This window comes from Lithobates pipiens, unplaced genomic scaffold (assembly GCF_037356315.1).
Source record: "Lithobates pipiens isolate NorthernLeopardFrog02 unplaced genomic scaffold, aLitPip1_a1.2 Scaffold_13, whole genome shotgun sequence".
Classification (NCBI taxonomy): domain Eukaryota; kingdom Metazoa; phylum Chordata; class Amphibia; order Anura; family Ranidae; genus Lithobates; species Lithobates pipiens.
The window spans coordinates 105,351,528-105,375,130 of record NW_027507718.1 but is presented as its reverse complement, the minus strand read 5'-3'; the positions used below and the strand labels follow the sequence as shown (position 1 = coordinate 105,375,130).

Genomic DNA, 23,603 nt, shown 5'->3' with positions numbered 1-23,603 from the left:
AAGATGGCGGCGGCAGCACCCGGGAGACGATCGAGAGATCGGCTTCGGGTGCCGACATCGCGGGTGCGCTGGGCGGGTAAGTGTCCTTATTTTAAAAGTCAGTAGCTGCAGTATTTGTAGCTGCTGGCTTTTAATAAAAATGGCGGAACTCCGGACGGACTCCCGCTATAAGGAGAGAGAGCAGGAGATGGGACTAAGTCTGCACCATTTCACAGTTCACAATGCGATCTGCTGACCAATCTGTGAGTGTCGTTCTCTTTACGCTCACAACCGCAGTGGTTCACAGATCTTAATGTGAACCACTGTGTGATGTGGGAACCCGCACTGGTTTTGCAGGGTTCTTGCATCACACTACTGTGAACCGGTAGGGATGAGCTCAGGCGTGTTCGCATGGAACACGTGCAGAGCCCGCCAGGAAGTCGGCACAGCGCTGCGCTAATCACAGGCAGTGAGACATTGCCCGATCTCTGCAGCTGCACATCGGGGCAATGTCTCACTGCCTGTGATTAGCGCAGCGCTGTGCCAACTTCCTGGCGGGCTCTGCACGTGTTCCATGCGAACACGCCTGAGCTCATCCCTATGAACCGGCACTTAGACCCCTTTTCACACTGTGCCGCCCATATCGTTGGCGGTAAAACGCTGCTATTTTTAGCTGCGTTTTACCGTCGGTTTTGCGGTGCATTTCGGCTGCTATCGGAGCGCTTTTTAACACCCGCTAGCAGCTGAGAAAGGGTTAAAACAATAAAAAAAATGTGTTTTTCCGGCTGTATAGCCACACTGCCACACTGCCCCATTGATTTCAATGGGGAGGAGCGGTAAAAACACACTGCTCCTTCACCGCTCCAAAGAATAGCAGCGCCCCGTTCCAGTGTGAAATCCTGAGTGCTTTCACACTGGAAACAATGGTGCAGCTGTTTGAGGGCGGATTGCAGGCACCTGCAAAATGCCCCAATGTGAAAGGGGTCTTATGCCCTGTACACACGGTCGGACATTACGACAACAAAATCCGTCAGATATTTTTAGACGGATTTTGGCCCAAACTTGTCTTGCATACACACGGTCGCTCAAAGTTGTCAGAAAATCTGATCGTTCAGAACGAGGTGACATAAACAAAGTACGTCAGGACTTTCTTGCAACAAAATCTGATTGTTTAAATTCCTATCGTGTGTAGACAATTCCGATGGACAAAGGGCCACACATGCTCAGAATAAATTACGAGACAAAAGCTATTGGCTACTGGCCCGTTTGCCTCGTTCTAAACAATCAGATTTTCTGACAACTTTGTGCGACCGTGTGTATGCAAGACAAGTTTGGGCCAAAATCCATCGGAAAAAATCAGACGGATTTTGTTGGAATGTCCAACCGTGTGTACAGGGTAGGGCTGAAACTAACGATTATTATTTTCATAATCGATTAGTTGGCTGATTATTGTTTCGATTAATCGGTTAATAACCTTAAAAAAAAAAAGTGTGTCAAATTGATGTTCATTTTTAACCACAGTGACAGAAAAATTTTGCAAATAGAAAATTTCTTAGTCAAAGGAATTTTCAGAGGGGGTTTTTGGTTTTCGTTCAGAAATTACATTCATTTTAAAGACAAATGTTAAAAACAAGTGAAAATTTCAAACAAAATTCTTTCATTCAGTAAATGTACAAAGATTTTTCATCTGAATTTTCTCATATGAAAAAAATGGATCGGTGTGACCAGCATAAGACTCGGTACGCACCTATGCAGTTTGCTTTTGATCCGTTTCTGCAGTGCTTTTTGCTGTGCGTTTTTTATTTTTGCGCACATGATTTTACTGCAATTTCAGCTTAAAAAAGACAAATTGCTCTAAAAACACATTACAAGCTTTTCTGCAGCTTCTCCATTGAAGTATATTGAACCAAAAAAGCACCGTTTTGCGTTTAAAAGTTGCTGACCCTTTCAGATGTGAACGTGTCCCATAGGAAACCATGTAAATGAACTGTAGTGCATTTCTGCAAAAAGCACCAATAAACACATAGATGTGAACCAGGCCTAAGACGTTTAGTAACATAATGGCGTTAAAAAAACGAAAACTAGCCCTTTATAGTAGAAAAAAAGCAGATAATCACTACAGTAAGGGGTTCATTTTTTTACTGTAGAACAGTGAGTAATATTTACAGTAGCGATTATTTGCTCTTTTTGTACTATAAAGGGCTAATTTCATTTTTTTTTGTTTTTTAACCCCATTATGTTACTGGCTGATTAATCGATTATGAAAATAGTAATCGATTCATTTCATAATCGATTAGTAATCAATTGGTTATTTCAACCCTAGTAGAGGGCATAAGACCCTTTTCACACTGAGGAATTTTGCAGGTGCTATAGCGTTAAAAATATGTCCGATCGTGTGTACAGGGCATAAGTGTGAATTTTAGGATGCATTAAAGAATAGAGAGCTTGCATTCATTTTTATCTCATATCTGCCTGGAGTTCAGCTTTTAGATATACTTGCTACTTTCAGCTGTTCCAAAAAACAAGAATAAAATATTGTGTAGCTGTATGGGGCTTATGGACACACAGAGCGGGGCTCAGGAGCAAGCATGCACCAGTGACCCCCCATAGCAAGCTGCACATGCTCCTATAGAAATGGCTGTGCATATACAGTACCTTTAAAAAGTATTTATACCCCTTGACATTTTCTATTTTTGTCATGTTACAACCAAAAAATTATTTTAATGGGATTTTATGTGATAGACCAACACAAAGTGGCACAGATTCTCAATTGGATTTAGGTCTGGACTTTGACTGGGCCATTCTAACACATGAATATGCTTTGATCTAAACTAGGGCTGAAACAACTAATCGATTAATCGGCCAGTAACATAATGGGGTTTAAAAAAATGAAAAAGAGCAAATACTGTTTTTGTCAGCGTATAACACGCACCCCAAGTTTAGAAGGGAATTTTAAGGAAAAAAAAAATTTACTTTAAATGCTCATCAATACAGCCTTGCCCCAGTGCAGCCTTGGATGAATTCAAAATTGGGAGACTTGCCAGAGCAGAGCGAACGCCGCTGAGATCACAGGGACTGGGCAGAGCCGAGATACACATAGCCAAGTGCATTTGGCTCTTCTCGGCTCTGCTCAGTCACGCTCAGTCCTGCCCTATGATGGACATAACACAGGTCCAATGGCGTGACTGTGAGCGGAGCCGAGTACACTTGGCTATGTGTATGTCGGCGGCGATCGCTCCACTCGCAATCAGCGGGGATCGGCGTATAACACACACCCAAGATTTTCCCCTGATTTTTAAGGGGGAAAAAAGTGAGTGTTATACACCGATAAATACCGTAATCGCTACTGTAAACATTACTTTCACAGTTCTACAGTAAAAAAATGAACCCCTTACTGTAGTGATCTGTTCCCCCCCCCCCCCCATTATGTTACATAATGCACCAAACCACATGTAAGGAAACTGTTGCTTAAAGCGGAGGTCCACCCTAAAATGGACCTTCCGCTCATCAGAATCCTCCCCCCCCCCCCCCCCCTCCGGCGCCACAATTGGCACCTTTCAGGGGGGAGGGGGGTGCAGTTACCTGGATAATCCCAGGTAACTGCACCCACTTCCGGGATAGCTCTCTGCGGAAAGGGGCCGAAAGGCTCCATTTCCTGATTCCCATACCCAAGATGGCGGCGGCAGCACCCGAGTGACGATCTAGAGATCGGCTTCGGGTGCCGACATCGCGGGCGCGCTGGACAGGTAAGTGTCACTATTTCAAATGTTTTTCTAAGCTGTATTAGAGGACAACATGTGCAAACTTTGTTCCAGTGGCATTCGTTTCCCTGAAAAGCAAGAGATTGCAATTTATTTTAATTTTTTTTATTTTATTTTATTTTTTTTCAGACTTGCATAAAAAATAAATAAATAAAATCAGACATAAGTTAGGAAGCGTTTTTAAAGATGAATGTGTTTGCCTCCTGGGAGCGACTGAGTATTTTTTTATGCTTCAAATCTGTATTGACTCGCTAAAACTATTTCAGCAGATATGAGACGGATTCTCTATACCTAAACTGTAGTTTATCAGTATAAAATGGCTAGATAACACCAGTGAGAAATTAAAAGTTCCCATTAATTGAGAATGTATTGTCTATACAAAAGGTATAAGTTCTTTTATATAAAATAGTGATTGGCAGATATCGGATGAAATCTCCCCTGACATGCAGAGAGCAATTGAGAATATGAAAAGTTTTTCAAAAGGAATAAATGGTTAGAGATCGTTAAGATTTTTAATGTTAAATGGATGCTTCTGTCATACTGTTAATACATTGTATAACGTCATATGCACTTTGGTAACTACCACCTGTATCTAATATAGTTGTTGATCCCTTTTTATTTTTTAAATTAAAAATAATTTAAAAACATATCGGACAAAGATTATCCTCTGAGAGTAACTTGGTTATTTGTCTACAGCAGTGGTCCCCAACCTTTTTGGCACCAGGGACCGGCATTGTGGATGAAAATTGTGGCAAGGCCCGGGGGGGGTGGGCGCATGGGGGACGATGCGGCTTTTCGCGACCAATTTGTCAGGAAATGGCTGGTGTTAGCACGTCATCACAACACCATGGTTAATGTGGTGTCAGGATGATTGAAGTGCATCATTTTTATTATTATATTGTAATATAAAATGAAATAGTTCAACTCACCATAATGCAGAATCTGTCACTAGATGCAGCTTGTCACTTGCTACCAGCTTGCCACGTTGCCTATCACCAGATTTCCACATGCCACCAGATGCAGACTGCCACATGCCATCAGATGCAGATTGCCACGGTTCAATGCCACCAGATTGCCACATGCCACCAGATGCAGATTGCCACATGCCACCAGATGCAGATTGCCACATGCCACCAGATGCAGCATCTTAAATGCAAATTGTCACTAAGTGCAGTGGAGTGGAGTGGTGGGTTCCGCGTGAGAGAGAACAGAGGTGATGCGGGCGGGCTGTGAGAGATGATGTAATCTCTCTGCTCCCCCACTTCACCTCCAACAGTATACTGGCCGGGCTGTGTGGGCAGAACAGCGGTGATGTGGGCGGGCGGTGGAAGATGATGTCATCTCTCTGCTCGTCTGCTTCACCCCCAGCAGTGTAGAGGCAGGGCTGTGTGAGAGGAAGTGCGGTGATCGCTCTGCTCAGTGCACACTTCGCGGCCCGGCTGCAAACGGGCTACGGCCCGGTAGCGGGGCGCGGCCTGGAGGTTGGAGACCCCTGGTCTACAGGATGTACAGAACTCCCCATTATCTTTATAAAGCAGGCCTTTGGGGTTGTCCTTAATTGTATTAGATAAGGACAGGCCTTGGAGAGTTCCTTAACCTTTTACATGCCTTGTTTGAAGTTTGTAAATGATTTGGAAAAAAAATGTTGTTAAATTTATCAATGATATTTTTAAATGTTATATGTAATCCAGGGGTTGACAAATTTGCTTGGAATCTAGGAGCCAGCTTAAAAAGTTAGGAGCCAGGTCCGTGACGGCGACCCGGACCTGTCCCTGGCCTGACATGGAGACGAGTGAGGGGAAGATAGCAGCGCCGTCGCCGTTGCCCATAGCTCTTAGAGAGACATTTTTATTTATTTTTTTCAAATGACAATTTTTTTTTCGATTGCATTTTAGTGTAAATATGAGATCCGAGGTCTCTCTGACCCCAGATCTCATATTTAAGAGGACCTGTCATGCTTTTTCTATTACAAGGGATTTTTACATTCCTTGTAATAAGAATAAAAGTGACACAACATTTTTTTTAAAAGAACAGTGGGAAAAAAAAAAGTTAAAATAAGAAGAAAAAATAATAATTTTTAAACGCGCCCTGTCCTGCCCGCATATAAAATCGGTGTTCGAACCTCACATAGGAGGTAGCGCCGTGATCTGTAGAGCGAGAGCAATAATTCTAGCCCCAGACCTCCTCTGTAACTCAAAACGTGCAACCTGTAGAATTTTTTTAAACGTCGCCTATGGAGATTTTAAAGGGTAAAAGTTTGTCGCCATTCCATGAGCGGGCGCAATTTTGAAGCGTGACATGTTGGGTATCAATTTACTCGGCGTAACATTATCTTTCACAATATAAAAAATAATTGGGCTAACTTTACTGTTGTCTTATTTTTTTATTTTATTTTTCCCAACAAAAGTGCGCTTGTAAGTCCGCTGCACAAATACGGTGTGACAGACAGTATTGCAACAGCCACCATTTTATTCTCTAGGGTGTTAGAATAAAAAATATATATAATGTTTAGGGGGTTCTAAATAAAGGGAAGAAGAGGCAGGTAATATAAAACACTCAGAGGAAGCTTCATTAGCATTGCTGGTTTGTCATACCAACGGCGACCACAAGAGGGCGCCAGATTCCATAAGGAATCATAGGACCGCAGAAGGCCTCAAAGCCGCGGCCTAAATTTTCGGCCGCCGGCGGAACGGCCCGACGCGATCACGCTGGGGGGGTCCACAGAGACAGTATACCCCCAGCTGTGCTACCCCAGGCGCGAGGTCGCTATTTCTAGTCGCCAATGCGACCTGGCGCCCGGGTTTTGTCGAGCCCTGATGTAATCCATATGGGTGCATTTTGGGGCATCTAAAAGCTGTACAAAATCATGTTAACAAAGTCCCCTATGTGGTGGTTTATGTGTGACAGGTTCTCTTTAATGAGATATGCGGGGCCTCCCCTGTGCGCCACTAAATGTAGTGCAGATCACACTGCATTACTTTCTTGCTGGGGGAAACTGTTGTCAACGGGGACCTGGATGTGATGCCATACACATCACTTCTATGGTGCCTGCTATACCTGTCCAGGGCTCGCAGATAGGCAAGCAGAACCCAGGATAAATAGCACGTGGGGGGCGGCGGCACATTAGCCGGATGTGTGGAAGCAATTAGATGGCTGCGGAGCCCCCTGAATGCTTCTATCTGACGAGTGAGCCCTGCTGCGGGCTAAATATAGACAAGCTACCTGCATTTCCTGGGCGATACGAATTGTGCATCCCCCGCAACAGTGAATGGCCTGACGAAATCCCAGTTGCCATAGCGACCTAACGCCTGGGATTTGTTGAGCCCTGTAGATTATAATATTTATGCCATTTTATATATTCTAGTTTTCTGCTGTAGCGCCATCAATTTGCGCAGTGCTTTACACATACACTATATTGCCAAAAGTATTGGTATGCTTACCTTTACATGCACATGAATTGCAATGGGGCCTTAGCCCGTAGGGTTCAATATGTTGGAAGGACATGTAATGTAAAGTTAATAAAATGACCATACTGTCTGTCTATGCAGCAGGTGGTGCTGTAGTATTGGTGTATAGTTCATGTATTCTATGATATGAGGAAGTATCCTCCTGTATCTAAGTGTGCACTTGTTTGTGTTCTCTTCCTGGCTGTCTCCATGATAAATATATTTCTCCATGAAAATAAAGGTAATTACTGAAACGAGAAGCTTCCAGCTCATTATTCAATAACCTGCTAATAGGTTATGGGTCTCAGGCATTGGAGAGGATTTCCCAGGCACCCAGAGGCATTGGAAAGGAGTACAGAGAAGTCCTGAGTACTGTATGCAAGTGGTTCAGATGTGAAGTTTACCATTTCAAACCTGAACAATGCCAATTGCCAGCTGTGGAAGTTTAAACTACAAATGTTTCTAAGCAAGGATGACTTGTGGCAAGTGCTGAATACGGACAGACAAACAAACTGAGAGATGGAGGAATTGGACAGCAAATTATAGACATTTCCATCATTTTTCCGAGGCTCCGTCTGGCTGCGCATGCGCAGAATGGCAGATGGTCCGCGCAGAACGGCATAGGGAGTAGGAGTGGTTTGTAATTCGAGGACTCCCTGTTTAAGCTTGCTGGTGGAAGATGATCAGCTTATCCACATAAGAGCAGCAAAAACAGCCAAAGGTATGTGGACTGCATTACAAAAGCTCCATGAACGTTCAAGTCTAAGCGACAAACCGTTTTTGCTATGAAAGCTTTATAAGATGAGACTACAAGAAGGCCAGCAAATGTGTGTCCACATAAATGCTATGCTAGAGGTCATAGAGCAGCCACGTTCCATTGGAGAGGACATCAGAGGCAACGATATTGTTGCTCTGCTTCTCTGCAGCATTCCAGATACATATACTGCTCTTTTAAACCCTTTAGAAACCAGAGCAGGAACTGATGTCAAAGGGAAATGAATCAATGGATATGGCAGAAGTACACAAAATGTGCACCATGATGACCGCTCTTACGATGTACAAAGGCATAAAGCACAAGTGGACCTTTTTTTCTCTGTAAAAGGACCGGTCACTTAAAGGACTGTTCTACCTGGAAAGCTGAGCAGCAAAAGCTACAGCTGTTCACAAACAGTCACAGCAGCCACCATGGAAACTGCAGACACATCATGGAGTGCCACCTTTTAACGTGACACAGCGGCGAGCCACGTGGTTGGGTGCATAGACTCGGGTGCAACAAGCCACATGACTAGCGATGAGACCTTCTTCACAAACAGTGCAAAAGAGTTTTCCGAGCAAGCGGGGAATCGTCACATAAGGAAGGTAGAGGCCAGGGCTTCCTGAACTGCGTTATGCCATAAAGAGGTAATCAGAATATCCTTGTAAAAGTGCTGTATGTTCCTGAACTAGAAGGCAGCCTTCTGTCAGTGAAAAGTCTTGCAAACAATGGTCTCAGTTAAGTAACAGGGGAATGAATGCACAATTCACAAGAAGCGATTCCTCGCAAAAAGAAAACTTGGATGATCATCTATACAGACTCATCACCACAGACCAGCAAGCCAATATAGTCTCTAATGGCCTACACAGCAAATGTATTCACTTATGGCACAGGTGGCTAGGGCACAGAAGTCCAGAAGGACATTATAAAGAGGTTTATCAGAATATTTGACAATAGTGCTCATGAAATGCAAAAGCCACACATGCTCCTCTTCCACGGGCATCTCAAAGAAACTACCCAACCCCTGCAGCTCATACACAGTGACAACTGTTGGCGCTATATAAATCGTGAATAATAATAATAATATGCAGTCCAATGAAAACTCCAATGTCAGGCGGGAGCAGATATATACTGACTTTCAATGACTATTATTTTAGATACACAACTACTTATCTGACACTTTAAGAGTTCAATGCCATGTCTAGTAGCACATTTACAACAGAAACTAGGAATAATATGCACTGACAATGGTGGAGAATACATAAGCAAGAAGTGGCCTCATACCTGAAGATACTAGGAATAGTACACCAGATAACTACACCATACACTCCTGAACAAAATGGTGTAGCAGAAAGGAAAAATCGCACTCTTGGCTAGGAAATTGCCAGGTGCATTGTCAGATGCCAACCTACCTCACAAGTACCAGGGGGAAGCAGTATTGACTGCAACCTACCTACAGAACAGACTATCCTTGAGCCATTAAAAGTACTCCATTTAAAATGTGGCATGGATCAAAGTCTAACATAGGGCACATCAGAGTATTTGGATGTAAAGCATATTCCTATATTATAAGTGATCCAAGCTGGAGAACAGAGCCATAGATGGCATTCTAGTAGGTTACAGCAAGCAAACTAAGGGTTACAGAATCCTACACCCAAAGACTGACAAAGTAACACTAATCAATAGTATTTATTTTGATGAGAGCCCATCGGAAACCTCAATCCCTGAAAACCTGAAGTGAATATGCCAAGCAAACCAGAAGAAAGGGTCGACCCAAAGCGAATCTGTGCTGGAGTCTGAGGCAACACTCGCAATGTCTAAAGTTCCCCACCAGATCCACTCGGACCAGAGGGGATACCACCCCGCAAGCTGTCACTGTCAAAACGCACAGCATACTTGAACCAACATCCTGGGAAGACAGAACAACTGCCAAAACCTGAAGCCAATAAATGCAGAAAGACATCAGAAGAATTGGCCACTTCAAGAAAATAAAACCTGCGCGCTCTCGCAGATCTCCCTCCTAACTGCCAAACTATTGGAAGTACCGTATTTATCGGCGTATAACACGCACTTTTTTCCCCCTTAAAAGCAGGGGGAAATCGTGGGTGCGTGTTATACGCCGATCCCCCGACATTCTGGGCGGCTTTCAGCCGCCTTCGGCTCTTCAAGGCGACTTTTTTGGCCGCTTTCGGCCGTTCTCGGAAGCCTTCGGCTCTTCTCGGCGGCCGAAAGCTTCCGAGAACGGCCGAAGGTGGCCGAAAGCTGCCGAGAAGAGCCGAAGGCCCACTGAGAACTACCGCACGCCGCCGAGATACACATCCGGCTCTGTATCTCGGCGGCAGCATTTTTAAAAAATTCAATGGACACGGCTGCAGATGACACTGATGGGCATATAAATGTAAGTATTCCCCCCCCCCCCCTTAAACTTCCCTCCTAAATTTGGGGTGCGTGTTATACGCCGATAAATACGGTAAGTGGACTTTCAAAGTAAAGTCAGACAAGGTCCATAAAGGCATGGATGAGCGAGTTTGGGGTGGAGAAACTTGACCAAGTCCTGAACTATTCCTGATAAAACTCCTTTGGGATGAATGAGCGAAGACTGCAAGCCATGCCTTCTCGTTCAACATCAGTCCCTGACCTCACAAATGCACTTATGGAAGATTGGTCAAACGTTCCCATAGAGACACTCCTAAACTTTGTAGCCTTTCCAGAAGAGTTCAAATTGTTATAGCTACAATCGGTGGGCCGACTCAAAATTTACCCCTATGGACCAAGACTGGGATACTATTAAAGTTCATGAGCGTGTAAAGGCAGGTTTTCCAATACTTTTGGCAATATGGTGTATTTATTGACACTGTTATACAAGCTGTACACTCTCACTACTTTACATTGAAGAAATGACACTTTGCTACAGTGTTATCACATGAAAACATATAATAAAATGTTTACAAAAATGTGAGGGGTGTACTCACTTCTGTCTGTGTGTGTGTGTGTTTTTGAATTCTCTTTCCCTAAGCTCTAGAAACTCTCTAGTGGCAGGGGATGCAAACCAACTCCTATCCTGTGAAACTGACAAATCACTGCTACTAGGGATGCACCGAATGGGTTTTTTGGTGCCGAAACCGATACCGAAAATGAAAAATACACTAGGCCGAAAACTGAAACCGATACCGAAACAGCACCGATACCGAAAATGACTGTTTTTAAAAAAATTTTTTATACAGGAGGTGGTCAGACTGGGGACATGGTACAGAAGATGGTCAGAGACTGGGGACATGGTACAGGAGATGGTCAGAGACTGGGGACGTGGTGCAGGAGATGGTCAGAGACTGGGGACGTGGTGCAGGAGATGGTCAGAGACTGGGGACGTGGTGCAGGAGATGGTCAGAGACTGGGGACGTGGTACAGGAGATGGTCAGAGACTGGGGACGTGGTACAGGAGATGGTCAGAGACTGGGGACGTGGTACAGGAGATGGTCAGAGACTGGGGACGTGGTACAGGAGATGGTCAGAGACTGGGGACGTGGTACAGGAGATGGTCAGAGACTGGGGACGTGGTACAGGAGATGGTCAGAGACTGGGGACGTGGTACAGGAGATGGTCAGAGACTGGGGACGTGGTACAGGAGATGGTCAGAGACTGGGGACGTGGTACAGGAGATGGTCAGAGACTGGGGACGTGGTACAGGAGATGGTCAGAGACTGGGGATGTGGTACAGGAGATGGTCAGAGACTGGGGACGTGGTACAGGAGATGGTCAGAGACTGGGGACGTGGTACAGGAGATGGTCAGAGACTGGGGACGTGGTACAGGAGATGGTCAGAGACTGGGGACGTGGTACAGGAGATGGTCAGAGACTGGGGACGTGGTACAGGAGATGGTCAGAGACTGGGGACGTGGTACAGGAGATGGTCAGAGACTGGGGACGTGGTACAGGAGATGGTCAGAGACTGGGGACGTGGTACAGGAGATGGTCAGAGACTGGGGACGTGGTACAGGAGATGGTCAGAGACTGGGGACGTGGTACAGGAGATGGTCAGAGACTGGGGACGTGGTACAGGAGATGGTCAGAGACTGGGGACGTGGTACAGGAGATGGTCAGAGACTGGGGACGTGGTACAGGAGATGGTCAGAGACTGGGGACGTGGTACAGGAGATGGTCAGAGACTGGGGACGTGGTACAGGAGATGGTCAGAAATTGCACACATGATACATGACACATGATACAATTGATACAATGCAGCCAGTGTGTGTCTCCCCTCATAGCAGTCAGTGTGTGTGTGTCTCCCCTCATAGCAGTCAGTGTGTGTGTGTCTCCCCTCATAGCAGTCAGTGTGTGTGTGTGTCCCCTCATAGCAGTCAGTGTGTGTGTGTGTCCCCTCATAGCAGTCAGTGTGTGTGTGTGTCCCCTCATAGCAGTCAGTGTGTGTGTGTCCCCTCATAGCAGCCAGTGTGTGTGTGTCCCCTCATAGCAGCCAGTGTGTGTGTGTCCCCTCATAGCAGCCAGTGTGTGTGTGTGTGTGTGTGTGTGTGTGTCCCCTCATAGCAGCCAGTGTGTGTGTGTGTGTGTGTCCCCTCATAGCAGCCAGTGTGTGTGTGTGTGTGTGTGTCCCCTCATAGCAGCCAGTGTGTGTGTCCCCTCATAGCAGCCAGTGTGTGTGTGTGTGTGTGTGTGTGTGTGTCCCCTCATAGCAGCCAGTGTGTGTGTGTGTGTGTGTGTGTGTCCCCTCATAGCAGCCAGTGTGTGTGTGTGTGTGTGTGTGTGTGTGTGTCCCCTCATAGCAGCCAGTGTGTGTGTGTGTGTGTGTGTCCCCTCATAGCAGCCAGTGTGTGTGTGTGTGTGTGTGTGTGTGTCCCCTCATAGCAGCCAGTGTGTGTGTGTGTGTGTCCCCTCATAGCAGCCAGTGTGTGTGTGTGTGTGTGTGTGTGTGTGTCCCCTCATAGCAGCCAGTGTGTGTGTGTGTGTGTGTGTGTGTGTGTCCCCTCATAGCAGCCAGTGTGTGTGTGTGTGTGTGTGTGTGTGTCCCCTCATAGCAGCCAGTGTGTGTGTGTGTGTGTGTGTCCCCTCATAGCAGCCAGTGTGTGTGTGTGTGTGTGTGTGTGTGTGTCCCCTCATAGCAGCCAGTGTGTGTGTGTGTCCCCTCATAGCAGCCAGTGTGTGTGTGTGTCCCCTCATAGCAGCCAGTGTGTGTGTGTGTGTCCCCTCATAGCAGCCAGTGTGTGTGTGTGTGTGTGTCCCCTCATAGCAGCCAGTGTGTGTGTGTCCCCTCATAGCAGCCAGTGTGTGTGTGTCCCCTCATAGCAGCCAGTGTGTGTGTGTCCCCTCATAGCAGCCAGTGTGTGTGTGTCCCCTCATAGCAGCCAGTGTGTGTGTGTGTCCCCTCATAGCAGCCAGTGTGTGTGTGTGTCCCCTCATAGCAGCCAGTGTGTGTGTGTCCCCTCATAGCAGCCAGTGTGTGTGTGTCCCCTCATAGCAACCAGTGTGTGTGTGTCCCCTCATAGCAGCCAGTGTGTGTGTGTCCCCTCATAGCAGCCAGTGTGTGTGTGTGTGTGTGTGTGTCCCCTCATAGCAGCCAGTGTGTGTGTGTGTGTGTGTCCCCTCATAGCAGCCAGTGTGTGTGTGTGTGTGTGTGTCCCCTCATAGCAGCCAGTGTGTGTGTGTGTGTGTCCCCTCATAGCAGCCAGTGTGTGTGTGTGTGTGTCCCCTCATAGCAGCCAGTGTGTGTGTGTGTGTCCCCTCATAGCAGCCAGTGTGTGTGTGTGTGTCCCCTCATAGCAGCCAGTGTGTGTGTGTCCCCTCATAGCAGCCAACCTGTGAAGAGAAAACAGAAGAGAGAAGAGGAGAGTCGCCTCCGTCGCCTGTTTGATCACAGCAGGGGAACATCACAGCTTTCAGTTCAATAGCTGTGTGTTCCCGGCCGCGCGCCGTCACGTACAGCCCCTCCCCCTTGTCAGGGCACTTTGATAGACAGATCATCCGTCCAATCCTACGGGTGATCTGTCTATCAAAGTGCCCTGACAAGGGGGAGGGGCTGTACATGATGGCGCGCGGCCGGGAACACACAGCTATTGAACTGAAAGCTGTGATGTTCCCGCGCTGTGATCAAACAGGCGGCGGAGACGGCTCGCCTGCACTATAGCGTGATATAGCTCTTCATGATGGGCGCACCAGGGGCGGGGGGTGGAGCCCCGCCCCCTACCCTGGCCCCGTCCCATTTTCGGCTCCATTATCGGCCGTTTTTCTCTTTCGGCAAATTGCCGAAAAGGGCATTTTCGGCCGATATGTTTCGGCGGCCGAAATTTCGGTGCATCCCTAACTGCTACCTTTTATTACAGAAGGAGCAAAGCACTAACTTTACCTAGCATCCTACACTAGGAGGGTGCTACATTTACTATTTATCACATTTTTATATTTTTAGCTCTTGGACATATTTACTGCAACTGTTTGCATACTAGTACTGTAAGCTAAGACTTTATATAAATATTTAATGCCTCGTGATCACTAGAAATCTGTATGGCATCTCGTATTCCACGATTCCACGTATTCCATGCCATCTATGTAATTAATCATGCAATCCTTAAAGCTCTGTTCACACCTTTGTGTTTGGAATCACTGCAATTTTGGCCCGGATTCCAAAATGCTGGACAGGTTTCTAATACCATTACTTTATTGGCACCCCAATCATGGAGCTTGTCGTCAAAGTTTCTGATCGCCTGTTGGACGGCGCACGTTTTTTTGCTGCGATTTGTCGCGCATCAATTGCTGCAAAATCTTGCCTCGATTTGGGGTGCCATTAAGACACAATTGTCGTTATTCCAAATGTCTAGGTGTGAATGGAGCCTAAAGGATAAGCTCATCTTTGGGAGCATGTTACATGCACAGCCATCCTGTAGCAGTATATGGGGCAGTCGGGAAGTGGTTCCAGTCATTTTGCTTTTTTTGTAGCTGCTGAGTTTTATTAAACAGCCACTCATCATCCCACAGTCCAGTGGTGTGCTCCTCACAGCCATGCCCTCCCTCATCAGCACCGCCATCTCTACTATGGGCACCTGGGTGCCCACTGTAAATGTGAGATATGGTGCTGCGCCCTCACTGGTCCCAAAGTCTCCTAGACCTGTCATATGTCCCAGAAGACTTTGGGAGGGAGAGACCGAAATGTAAGTTGAAACGGGTACCCGTCAAATTCTGGTACCCCTGCTTCTAAAACCCCCCCCCCCCCAAAGCTGTTTCACAAACGGGAGCTGGGGAGGAGGCCTTAAAGTGGAAGTTCCACTTTTGAGTGGAACTCCGCTTTTAAATAACATTTTAATGTTAGTGTTAGAGCTGCATAAATCTGGCTAAAATGAGAATCGCCACTTTCTTTGCTTAGAATAAAGATCACGATTCTCTCAAGATTTTTATGGCGTAACCTCTTTCACATTATCCACTTCAGCCCTGGACCAGTTTGCTGGTCAAAGACCAGAGCACTTTTTGGGATTCGGCACTGCGTCGCTTTAACTGACAATTGCATGGTCACGAGATGTAGCTCCCAAACAAAATTGGCACTTTTTTCCCCACAAATAGAGCTTTCTTTTGGTGGTATTTGATCACCCCTGCGGTTTTTATTTTTTGCGCTATAAACAAAAATAGAGCAGCAATTTTTTTTAAAAACGCATTATTTTTTACTTTTTGTTATAATATCCCCCAAAAATATCTATATTTGTTAGCAACAAGTATCAAAGGTTTATTCTTTAAGTGGTTAAACTGACCTCATTTAGCCTGGGTTCACACGATTGCGAACAGATGTCGTATCTCATTCGTACCTGCACTGCTGTGCCGATTGCATGCAATTGTCTGTGCAATGCGAGTTCAGCCGCACAGTTGTATAGCTGAACTCGCATTGGATTTGCATAAAAAAAAAGTGCAGGGACACCCCACACTGGAATCTGATTGCATGCGATCTGTGAACTGATCTTGGCGTGTCATTCACATTGTATGGACACTCGCAGAGGGCAGTGTGAACTGTCTCTGGGAGAGATGCGATGCAGAACTGGCACTGGAATCGTGCTGGTTACCCCATCACTATAGTGTTAACCCAGGCTTACAGGCAAAAGTTTGTTCCTTCTTTGATCTAAAAGAACCGAAGGTACAATGTTTCTCTACCTCCGCCTAAGTAATGTTGTGAGAAACTTGTTTTTTTTTGACAGCTGTTGGCTTGAGCAGAGAACTCTGCACTGAATCGAGGAAATATTTCTTTAAGATCGGGGGGGGGGGGGGTTTGAATCTCGATCCTTTAACAATTAATCGTGCAGCTCTAATAAATGTGTGTTCTGCTGCCTCCTCTTCCCTTTTTGTAATTGTTTTATTAGTCACGTCTGTCATTTTATACAATAATGGTGCACCCCTTTGCAGTTCAGCAATACGCTTATTCTAAATTGTTTGTTTTTATATTGTAGGCCTTCTTTGACAACAAACTGCAAACATGGCTGTTGATGATTACAAGGAGCTGCTGAAACATTATGAATTACATGAAACAATTGGCACAGGTACCCTTTTATTTTTTATTTTTTTTATAATAATTGTAAACCTACAGCAGGGCTCGACAAATCCCAGGCGCCAGGGTTTTTGTCACTGACAGGTGCCTCTGTTGCTCTGTGTCTGGTGCCTCCAGACACAGAGCACTGTCTGGTAGTCGGGATGGAGCAGGAAGAGAGCAGCTCAGCAGCCTCTGACATCCTCCTCCCTTCTCCACACACTGTTGGCAGAGCAGCGCCGCAGTGTGTGAAACTGTGTATAGAGAGGAGCTGTAAAAATTGAGGCTGAATGTCGGGGTGGGCGGGACCCTGCTTTCCAACACCAGCTGATGGGATCTGGGCGGGCCGATACGTGTATGTGGCCCCTCCCCTTTCTTAAGCAGCCCAATCATTGGCTGTATAGCTGCCGGGTCCCGCCCACCTCTGACATCACGCTGAATGTGTTCTCTCTCTCTCTCTCTCTCTCTCTCTCTCTCTCTCTCTCTCTCTCTCTCTCTCTCCCCCTCTCTCTCTCCCCCTCTCTCTCTCCCCCTCTCTCTCTCCCCCTCTCTCTCTCCCCCTCTCTCTCCCCCTCTCTCTCCCCCTCTCTCTCCCCCTCTCTCTCCCCCTCTCTCTCCCCCTCTCTCTCCCCCTCTCTCTCCCCCTCTCTCTCCCCCTCTCTCTCTCCCTCTCTCTCTCCCTCTCCCTCTCCAGTTTCACACAGTGCAGGGAGCATTCAGTTACACTATTGGCTGTGAAAGCTGCCAGTGCCACGTGCCAGTTAGTGCCACATGCCAATGCCACCTGTCAGTGTCAATCAGTGCCACCTGCTAATGCTATCTGCCAGTGCAAATCCAGTGCCACCTGCCAGTTAGTACCACTTGTCAGGCCTCATGCACACGAGACGCAGATGAAACCTCTGTTAAAAAAAATCTGAAACGCGCGTTTAGAAACGCGCGTTTGCATGCCGCGTTTAGACGCGTTTGCATTTAAACGCGTTTATAAAGATAACATCATGTAGACCCTTCCCAAGCTCTCAAAGCATTTTTTTTTAACTATTTCTGCTATTTTGATCAGAGTGAGCAGCAGCAGCATAGAGAGCAGTTGTACACTTGCATTTGCCGTGTCACTTGCCACGGCACCTGCCACAAGTTGTGGATTGTCCACTTGCCAAGTCACTTGCCACAAGTTGGGGATTGTCCACTTGCCACATCACCTGCCACAAATTGTGGATTGTCCACTTGCCACGTCACTTGCCACGTCACTTGCCACATCACCTGCCACGTCACTTGCCACGAGATGTGGATTGTCCACTTTCCACGTCATCTGCCATGCCACCTGCCACAAGCTGTGGATTGTCCACTTGCCACGTCACCAGCCACATCACCTGCCACAAGTTGTGGATTGTCCACTTGCCACGTGACTTGCCACATCACCTGCCACGTCACTTGCCACGTCACCTGCCACAAGTTGTGGATTGTTCACTTGCCACGTCACCTGCCACAAGCTGTGGATTGTCCACTTGCCACGTCACTTGCCACAAGCTGTGGATTGTCCACTTGCCACGTCACTTGCCACGTCACTTGCCACGTCACTTGCCACGTCACTTGCCACGTCACTTGCCACGTCACTTGCCACGTCACTTGCCACGTCACTTGCCACGTCACTTGCCACGTCACTTGCCACGTCACTTGCCACAAGTTTTGGATTGTCCACTTGCCACGTCAGCTGCCACGTCGCTTGCCACGAGATGTGGATTGTCCACTTGCCACGTCAGCTGCCATGCCACCTGCCACAAGCTGTGGATTGTCCACTTGCCACGTCACCAGCCACATCACCTGCCACAAGTTGTGGATTGTCCACTTGCCACGTCACCAGCCACATCACCTGCCACAAGTTGTGGATTGTCTACTTGCCGTGTCACTTGCCACATCACCTGCCACGTCACTTGCCACGTCACCTGCCACAAGCTGTGGATTGTCCACTTGCCACGTCACCTGCCACGTCACTTGCCACGTCACCTGCCACAAGTTTTGGATTGTCCACTTGCCGCGTCACTTGCCGCGTCACTTGCCGCGTCACTTGCCGCGTCACTTGCCGCGTCACTTGCCGCGTCACTTGCCGCGTCACCTGCCACAAGTTGTGGATTGTCCACTTGCCACGTCACTTGCCACATCACCTGCCACAAGTTGTGGATTGTCCACTTGCCACGTCACTTGCCACATCACCTACCACGTCACTTGCCACAAGATGTGGATTGTCCACTAGCCACGTCACTTGCCCCATCACCTGCCACAAGATGTGGATTGTCCACTTGCCACGTCACCTGACACAAGTTGTGGATTGTCCACTCGCCACGTCACTTGCCACATCACCTGCCACAAGTGGATTGTCCACTTGCCACGTCACTTGCCACGTCCCCTGCCACAAGTGGATTGTCCACTTGCCACGTCACCTGCCACAAGTTATGGATTGTCCACTTGCCACGTCACATGCCAGTCACCTGCCACAAGTTGTTGATTTTCCACTTGCCATGTCACCTGCCAAGTCACTTGCCGCGTCACCTGCCAGGTCACTTGCCACGTCACCTGCCACAAGTTGTGGATTGTCCACTTTCCACGTCACTTGCCACTTCACCTGCCACGTCACTTGCCACAAGTTGTGGATTGTCCACTTGCCACATCACTTGCCACCTGCCATGTCACTTGCCACAAGTTGTGGATTGTCCACTTGCCACATCACCTACCACGTCACTTGCCACAAGATGTGGATTGTCCACTTGCCACGTCACCAGCCACATCACCTGCCACAAGTTGTGGATTGTCCACTTGCCACACCACTTTCCACGTCACCTGCCACAAGATGTGGATTGTCCACTTGCCACGTCACCAGCCACGTCACCTGCCACAAGTTGTGGATTGTCCACTTGCCACGTCCCCTGCCACATCCCCTGCCACAAGTGGATTGTCCACTTGCCACATCACTTGCCCCATCACCTGCCACAAGTTGTGGATTGTCCACTTGCCACGTCACCTGACACAAGTTGTGGATTGTCCACTCGCCACGTCACTTGCCACATCACCTGCCACAAGTGGATTGTCCACTTGCCACGTCACTTGCCCCGTCCCCTGCCACAAGTGGATTGTCCACTTGCCACGTCACCTGCCACAAGTTATGGATTGTCCACTTGCCACGTCACATGCCAGTCACCTGCCACAAGTTGTTGATTTTCCACTTGCCATGTCACCTGCCAAGTCACTTGCCGCGTCACCTGCCAGGTCACTTGCCACGTCACCTGCCACAAGTTGTGGATTGTCCACTTTCCACGTCACTTGCCACTTCACCTGCCACGTCACTTGCCACAAGTTGTGGATTGTCCACTTGCCACATCACTTGCCACCTGCCATGTCACTTGCCACAAGTTGTGGATTGTCCACTTGCCACGTCACTTGCCACAAGTTGTGGATTGTCCACTTGCAATTGCAATTGTTTAAAATATATTTTTCTAATGGTTTTTCATCATTTTGCAATAATTTTTGAGATTTTTAATGTAAAAAAAAAGGTCACCTTTAAAAACGCATATAAACGCAAACGCGGGTGCCGCGTTTAGCCGCGTTTATCTGCGTTTTGCGTCTGAAACGCAGAAATTTTTGTTTCTGAACGCATTTTTTTGCTTCTGGAAAAAGGAGATTAAACGCAACTGCATATAAACGTAAAAAAACGAGACTGTGTGCATGGACACATAGGATAACATTGAATGAGTTCAGGTGCAGTTGAAAAAACTGTCCAACTGCATCTGAACGCGCGTTTAACTGCGTCTCGTGTGCATGAGGCCTCAGTGCCAGTTAGTGCCATGTGCCACTTGCCAATCTGTGCCACCTGCCAGTGCAATCCAGTGCCACCTGCCATCTGCCAGTTAGTGCCACCTGCCAGTGCCACCCATTGCCACCTGCCAATGCCAGTGCCAAGCAGTGCAACCTGCCAGTGCAATCCAGTGCCGCCTGCCAGTGCTGCCCATCAGTGCCGCCTGCCAGTTCCCATTAGTGGCACCTCAGTGCTGCCTATTGGTGCCCATCAATGCCACCTGCCAGTGCCCATCAGTTCCAACCTCAATGCCGCCCCATCAGTGCCCATTAGTGCAGCCTATCAAAGCACATCAGTGAAGGAGAAAAAAACGTATTTGCAAAATCTTAAAACAAAAGTTGATTTTTTTTTTTTAAATATGGTCTCTTTCTCTTGACATCAGGCATGAGCAATTCTTATTGTCCGATGCCCCAGACATGCAGTTCTGGGCGCTGGGCAGAGGATTTAAATAACTGGCTCCTAATTTTTTCAGCTGGCTCCTAGATTCTAAGCAAATTTGTCAAGCCCTGACCTACAGTATGTGTATAGTTTTTGATTTTTAGGAGTACCATAGAAATTCATTATGACCCAGGTCCAAAATTGGCCATCGGTTTGTAGCTATAATGGTGTGACATCTCATTGTGAGTGTGTTCTGCCCCTTCAGGGAGAAGAGGGCCTTTTTGTCTCTGAAATTGTTGAGGTTTCCTTGCTTTCTTTGAAGTAAAGGATACAATTCTAACATTTTGAGATCTGGTATCAAATAGGAAAAAATGTGTAATAGTTGAGTTGTTCCACTTAGGTGCTTAAAGCCGGCCATAGATTGATCGAATCTTGGACCAGTTCAGCAGGCTCAGGCTGAGATTCGATCCATCCATGGAAAGGCTGATTGTACCCAAGTTGATTCAATCAACTTAAGTACAGCCAGCATGTCGGGCTTTAGCATGCTATAAATTGTCTATAGCTGCTAGCAATAATCTGTTCTCCCAGCCGAGACACCTCATCCATCACTGCTGGGAGAGCACAGTGGCTCTCTGGAAGGGATTCCCCCATCTACACTCACTATGTTGATGGGGGATTGACAAAGCTGTACTGTAGGTGCTTGGGCAGTCCAAAAGAGCTGTACTGATTTTGTTTTCCTAAGGCTATTGCATTTTGGAGTAGACATTGTGCAATTGTGGCACGACTCAATACAAGTGTGTGTGTGTGTGTGTGTGTGTGTGTGTGTGTGTGTGTGTGTGTGTGCGTGTGTTTTTTTTATTTTTTTTTTTTTTTTTTTTTCTAAGTCTTTTCTATCCCCTCTTTCTCTTGCAAGGACTCGGTGGGAGCCAATGACTGCCAGTCAAATCTGTTGCTTAATCTTTAGTCAAAATGATATTGCATACTTGCAGTCTGTCATTGCCATTAACACAGCAGTCTTTTTTTTTTTTTTCCTTTGTGTTGAGGCAATTTTTGGCACACTTTTAAGCAGCCTGTTTAAAATTAAAGTGGCGCTCCAGCCAAAACGCAAAGTTTCACTTTAAGTACTCCACCACTCCCCACCCACATTTTGGCATGTCATTATTTTTTTTGGGGGGGGAGAGCAGGTACTCGCTCCCATTTCCACTCAAGTCAATTATGTGATATGAGTGGAAGTTCTCCTCTGCAGGCATCTGGGACACATCACAGGTTCCAAATGACTGCCGGACCATTTAGGACGTGCAGTTCCCACTGGCTCCGGTGGGCACATTGCTGGATCGTGGGACATTTGAGTGCATTTTTATTGAAAGTAAGCAGCCACACTTTTTTTGTATATTTTATTAAGTCAGCCGCTACAAATGACTGGAGCTCCTTTTTAATGGAGTGACAACACTGTTCTGCAGTGAAATTGCACAGTAGTGTTGTCCCCCTCTGGGCAAGGTAATCTTAGATGGAGGTGCGTGCGTGCGTGCGTGCGTGCGTTTGTTTTTTTATTTTATTTTTTTGTTTTGTTTTTTTGTGCGATTTTATAGGTCATCTTGAACTAAGAATTAGCAGGTCCTCCTGTAAATTATACATAAACTATAAATGATTCAAATACCCTTCATCACGGACACAGCAAATTTCCTGTATGACCCAATCATGCTGTAACACAACTCGGAGCTGCATTTTATCACAGCACACTGTACACATCAAGTAACGTTTGTTCAAAAGGAGGGGGGTAATGTGCTGAATCGCGCACCACGCTGCCCCCTACGGCTTTTGGAGAGGTAAAGTGTTCTGGCAGCTGTCAGTTCTAGTGTGAATTTGCCCTAAAATTTGGACATTGTGCAGTGGGTTAAAAGTCCTGCATGCTGAATCTTTGTGCTTTCATCAATTGCACGCTCTAGATTCAAATAGTAATACTCCTAAAATGCATTTAGAACTCACCGCACAGATGTGAACTAGCCCTTAAGTGGCAATAAACCAGAAAGCAAACCTGCATTATATTGCAGCTTACCAATTTTTGTGATGGCTGCAATAGTTTTGTTTTTAGGCTTCTTTCCTTTTTCACCTGGTGATCTAGCCAGTACGTTTTTTTTTTTTTTTTCCCCAGCAGAATCGGCTGTTCTACAAAAGTAGCAGTTAAAAGCATAAGACAAACCATTTACCACTGACAGGGGTGCTTACAATAATCCTTTTTTTTTTCTTCTTTTTTTTTTTTTTACCTTTTATCTCTCTCCCCCCCAAAAAAAAACTGTTCCAACTGCATAAAGAATGTTTGGCTTCAATTTGTTTGTTTTTAAAAATTAGTTGGTTTTAGATCTACTTTCTATACCAGAAGTGAGGAAGAGTTTGCAATATATCTTGAGAGTACTTTTGTTATTAGTTTTACTCCAAATGAAAACTTTTTTTGTTTAATATACTTCACTTTTTTTCTTTTAATAGGAGGCTTTGCAAAAGTCAAGCTTGCGACCCATCTTCTTACTGGTGAAAAAGTGGCCATCAAAATCATGGACAAAGAGTCCCTTGGGGTATCTAGACAGTTTGTAAAAAATAGTATATATTGCACAATCCTTATTTATGATAATAAATTAAGTTTTTGCAACAATTCCATTGGGAAATGGTACAGATAATTTACTTGCATACAACCAAGTTCCTCAAAAATAGCCCCAAAAGAAAGGAAAGAGGCCAGTATTTACAACCATCAAGGCTCTTATTCGAGCAAGTCTGAAAAAGAAGCTCGATGGTAGGACAATACTCTGGGGTTGACTTACTAAAGGCAAAAAGGCTATACACTCTGGAAGAATATTTCTCCCATAGCTTAGTAAATGAGGGGACGATCTGAAGACTTCCATCATCCAATCATGTGCAAGCAACAATGCTGCTTTCT

The 23,603-nt window shown here is 46.4% G+C and overlaps 1 protein-coding gene across 2 annotated transcripts in view; it reads left to right on the top strand.

The window, feature by feature from the left end:
• Nucleotides 1-23,603, top strand: part of MELK (maternal embryonic leucine zipper kinase) — an 83,807-nt gene that overhangs the window by 1,518 nt on the left and 58,686 nt on the right. For both annotated transcript variants that reach the window (XM_077475373.1, XM_077475372.1), the window contains exons 2-3: nt 16,376-16,465; nt 23,159-23,244. In XM_077475373.1, the coding sequence (XP_077331499.1) occupies nt 16,402-16,465; nt 23,159-23,244 (150 nt within the window). In that variant the 5' untranslated portion in view covers nt 16,376-16,401. The remainder of the gene's footprint in view (nt 1-16,375; nt 16,466-23,158; nt 23,245-23,603) is intronic.